The 4,833-nt window shown below is 40.4% G+C and overlaps 1 protein-coding gene across 1 annotated transcript; it reads right to left on the bottom strand.

The window, feature by feature from the left end:
- Positions 1 to 3,024: 3,024 nt before the first annotated feature.
- Positions 3,025 to 4,793, bottom strand: MAP1LC3C (microtubule-associated protein 1 light chain 3 gamma; the record flags this gene model as incomplete). Its single annotated transcript, XM_009073503.1, has 3 exons — positions 3,025 to 3,512; positions 4,501 to 4,607; positions 4,737 to 4,793. Coding segments are annotated over 3 exons (375 nt in total), but the record flags the coding sequence as incomplete, so codon positions are not given.
- Positions 4,794 to 4,833: the final 40 nt, after the last annotated feature.

Raw genomic sequence — 4,833 nt, 5'->3', positions numbered from 1 at the left:
AATGCATTGGAAAGATTTTTTTTTTTTGACCAGAAGAGATTACAGGTGGGTTTTTCTTGTTCAGAACTGCTACTGTGTTCTTCTCTAGTGACCCTTATGAGCATTCAGAGTGCACATAGCCCCCAGCACACACCTCAGGAGTGACATTTGCTCAGGCCTTGGAAAGGATCCTGTTCCCAGAGCAGTCACTGTGCAGCATACATTAGACATGAACAGTACATTTCATTAAAGTATCATTTTTGCACAGCAAGGTTGCAGCCTCAGATTTTCGGTGCTTTCATATTTCCCTTTTAATAACTCCAGAACTATTTGTGGCTCTTGACATTAGAACTTCAGTACCTCAGTGAAGTTGTAAAAATACAGAGCTTAATGATTGGTTTTTTGTGAATCTACTTAGCTATATTAAAAGTCAAAACTGCCCCAGGATTCTACTTTATACAATACTCAAAAAACCTCTATCTCTACAGGAAGGGCAATTTTGGCCCTCATACAACACTTACATTCAGTGTCCTTTCAGCTTGATTGGTTTTATATTTGAAAATGGGGCACAGTTCTTGGTCTTCCAAGGGGTTGTGTGCTGTGGACCCAACCAAATAAGTCACTTTAGCAGACCATGTTAAGTGCAGAAGTGCTTTGAAGCCAGAGCACCAAGCACCTTGCAGGATTTAGCTGGTAGTCTATGGCAGAAACAGAAGTATCCTCAGAATGTTTTCTTTTCTCTGGTGAATATTTTTGGTAATAATGAACACAAGTCAATATCATAATTCAGAAACAAAGATACTTTTTAAAACAAATGCCATCTCTGCCTTCTTTGTACATTAGGGGTATAAAGAACTATAACATTTGCTTAGCACCGAATTGTGTCCTTCATGGCAAAAAAAATAATGTGTACCTGTGTCTCTAATCAATAAGTATTTGTTCAAGCAAATATTAGCTCTTCAAACAGCAGCTATATTGGAAGTAACTACAGTTATCTCAATTGCTTATTAGTCACAGCAAAGTTTTTCTGTTTGCTTCTTTTCTAATCTTTGTTCCTTGCACTTCAAGAGAGAATAAGTTGAATACAGAACTTCTAGTCGCACCAAGGCAACGCCACAAGCAGGACAAAAAAATTATTTGGGCATATAACTCCTAGTCTATTATTTTAGGCCTTTCTGAAAATTGTCTTTGATGGTTAATATTCTGTCTGCTTCAACATCTGGTAGCAGGGTAAATCTATTAATATTACCCAATGATGAAGTTTTCTCAGTTCACAGGACTTCTCTCTAGGTTCAAGCAGGCCTGTTTAAACAGGTTTATAATGATGCTCTTTACCTGGAACTGACCTTCTCAAGAAAATTTTTTGGCTAGATATAACTCAGCCTGTAGACACCATAGCCTAATGTCCATAAATGGTGGAAGGATCAACACTTTACACCTCAGCCACTACATTACAAACCAAAGAAAGTTGGCTGCCAGACAAAATTGCTCCAGCTAAGAATCTGTAGTGCCTTTCTCTTCAGGTACCAAGTATCACATAGGACGGGAAGACAGAGGAGCCAATGAAGCAAAATCTTAGCCCAGGTCTAGACTGGCAACAGAACTTGCACAGCAAGACTTCCCCTTGCTCCCCCAGCCCAAGGTTCTCACAGCTGTTCAACATTGCTGTGTAGTGCTCCTGCCAAACAGGTGTCTCTGCCTCCCTGAGGGCTGGTAACAAATTAGTATTTGAGTTCAATTTGTGCAATGGAAACTGTTTCCATTACAAGCATAAGTGACATCTATCCAAGCAACTGATTCTGGGATCCTGAAGCCCACGTGTTTTCATAACCTATACTGACATAGCCTTAGCCTTTCCAACAAGCTGGTCAGTTCAATGATTTCTTTGTTCCTTGGCTCATGAAACACAAGTTGGCAAACACCACCTTCACTAAGGCAGGTACTTGTCTAAAGCCCCTGGTTTAAATGCTTGAACCCAGCTCTGCTCAGAGCTCCCAATTCAAGAGATTATTAATGCAAGAGAATGACTGCAAAAAGCTTACACACACATTCCTTCCTTTTTACTCTTTCTTTGCAGTCTAGTAATTCCTATATTAATCATTCTGCAAATCAGTTTGGTACTGAACAGAAGAATTGCATCATATTGTAACAATGTAACCAATCCTAAACTCAGGCTGCCAGAGGTTGATTATTTAACTGCACTCTGTGACAGATTTTTAAATTACCTAGTGTTTTAAGTTGATCATGCATCATCAGAGCGTTTACAACTTTCCAATACATTCCTCACATATGAAGAGACCAGAAAATATAGCTTGAGCTATACTTCAGACTAAAGCTCATGTCAACTATTCCTTTAATACATGTTGAGGAACCCAACCTGTATATTCAGATGAACCAGCATCTTAACTACATGACATTTTTGACATTTTCTAAACACACTGGAATACCCCTTATCACAAGGTACATGCCTTAGCACTATCCATCTTTGAAAGAACGCTCACTGAAGTCCTTCAGGGGAACTGACAAGCAGGTGCCTGTAGGAGACAGATATGACAGTAATACAGAAACTACACAAAAAAATGCATTAGCAATAACAGACACTTGAACACTTGAGTACTCTTCCAGTCATGCTACCTGCATTTCAGTTATGCTGACTAGCAAACAGTTCACTTGTTTAAACAAGTAGTTACCTATATCACAGTCAGTGTTTTCTGTAACAGTTGACAGTAGTTTATTCAGGTGCTAAACTTAACATTGCTTTGGTACAGTCCTACTTAATCTCACAGGTCAGATGCCTATTAATGGTTCATTAAGCTAGGTGAGGTTTTACTCGTGGGTGACAACTTCACCTTTGATATTCCATTCAAAAATTCAGAGTAGTTGTGCATGCAATACTTCACTTAAGAGGCATTGAGCTCAGATTCCCAGAATTATTATAAGACCTTCTCCTAGACAGACTTTTACAGTATTTCCCCAGATTAAAACTGACATTCAACTCAATACTTAAAAGCTTCTTTATTGTACTCATAGACTTAGGCTTTAAGGACACCTTAAGAAATCAGTTACACAAAGATGGATATTGCAAAAAAGTAGAGGTGCAGTTCAAAAAACCCTTAGTGTCTTCAAATATAAAAATATATATCCAAATTATTACCCAGGAAAAGTGTACCACCATTTCTGCCTTAAGCTGGTCCTGCCAGCTTTTGGGTCATAACTCCCCACTACAGAGCTCAAGAGCTCACACTGGAAGGAGCATCTCCGAGGTTCATGTCACAGGCATGATACACAGCAAACTGCTTTGCTGCAGTGCATGGGCCCAACCTTAAGTCTTCTGAAAGCATTCCATAGTTTTCCCTTGAGCAGCAGGTAAAAAGCATCCAAACATCTCTTGGGAAGCATACGTCATGTATACAAAGCCATCTTCATCTTTGTAGTCCCTGTACACTTCTGCCATTGTCAAGGACATACTGGCTAGGCTTTTGTTGTTCACCAGCAGGTAGAAAGCTTGTGTAGCAGTTAGAGCCATCCTGCTTCTAATTGAAAAAGGGAGGAGAAATAGAGGATTAAGCATGACAAATTTAATACGGTTTCAACTTCAGTCTATGAAATACATTAAGCAGAGCAGCTACATGAACTATGTACAAAAAATGCTGTGTAAAGTCATTACGTGGTTTAACATCTTCATCGGCAGGAAGTTAACTGTGTGTTTGGAAGCTGAAAGGCTTGTGCACTGAGGAAAGGCTTATGTGGTTAGACCATAGATGCTACTGAGCATGGGCTTTCAGCTCCCAATTACCAGGAAAGAGTTTAAGCAGAAGCCAAAACCTTCTGCAGTACAGATTTCGTAAAGAATTCAATTCTGTTACACTTACAATAAAGTCTACCTTCAAAAGACGAGTCCTTTTCAGAGACATTACATACAAAGACCAGGATCTAAGCTGTCTCAGAGCCAGAAGCATCTTTTACTAAAGTTATCCTCTAGAAAGATATTTTTCTACACTTTAATAAGTGTGCTGAAAAGCATGTTCCTTCTTTGTCAGAAAATACCAGTAAATAGTTCGGGATACTTCTTCCCTGGGATGTTTAATGAAGAATAGTTTATTTCATGCCACTCAAGAGTTGCTTTGAACTTCAGCAAATTCAGCTAGGTGCAGTAAGAGAGCAAAGCAGTGACAGCCATAAGCTAAACCGAATCACTGACCCCAGTACTGAGCTCATCAAGCAGGAATAAAGCAGAACAGGAATCTGGTATAGCCTTTATTCACTAGTTACAGAGAACGGAGAAGACTGCATGAATTAAAAAAACCACAGACCAATTTTTTTTCACCAAATGCACCTGTGAAAACATCTGTTGATCTCCTTTGAACACTTGCAAAAGAGAGAAGCCATTGCATTATTAACACCTTTGTCCTGCTCCTGCCCGAAGCAAGGAAATTGTGCCAGCACAGCACTGGGAAATACCTGCTCGGACAGCAGCAGAGCCGCAGCTGCAGCTCGGACCCACCGGTGCCTGCTACCCACCTGATGATGGTTATGAACTGTGTCATGGTCAGCTCCTCGGGAACAAGAAACTTGGTTTTGTCCAAGAGAGGGAGGTATTTTTCTTTATGGTACCTCTCAACAATTACCTGTTTAAATTAGAGTCACACTTAGCAAACCCTAAAACATCCAGGTCCCTCCGCTTCCCACACTTTAGACTCCCAACGCTTCTTTTTAAAGAGCGGCAACAACCTCCGAGAACAAAACAAGAGACTTACCGGGATTTTTGTGGGAAACTTCGCCCGGATTCCTGCTACTTCTTCCAGCCGGGTGGCTGCGCGGGAGAGCAGAGGAGAGAAGCGTTAGGCGAGCGCG

The sequence above is a fragment of the Acanthisitta chloris genome, unplaced genomic scaffold (assembly GCF_000695815.1).
Source record: "Acanthisitta chloris isolate BGI_N310 unplaced genomic scaffold, ASM69581v1 scaffold11584, whole genome shotgun sequence".
Classification (NCBI taxonomy): domain Eukaryota; kingdom Metazoa; phylum Chordata; class Aves; order Passeriformes; family Acanthisittidae; genus Acanthisitta; species Acanthisitta chloris.
Note: the sequence above shows the minus strand (reverse complement) of the source record. Positions and strands in the feature narration are given on the sequence as shown.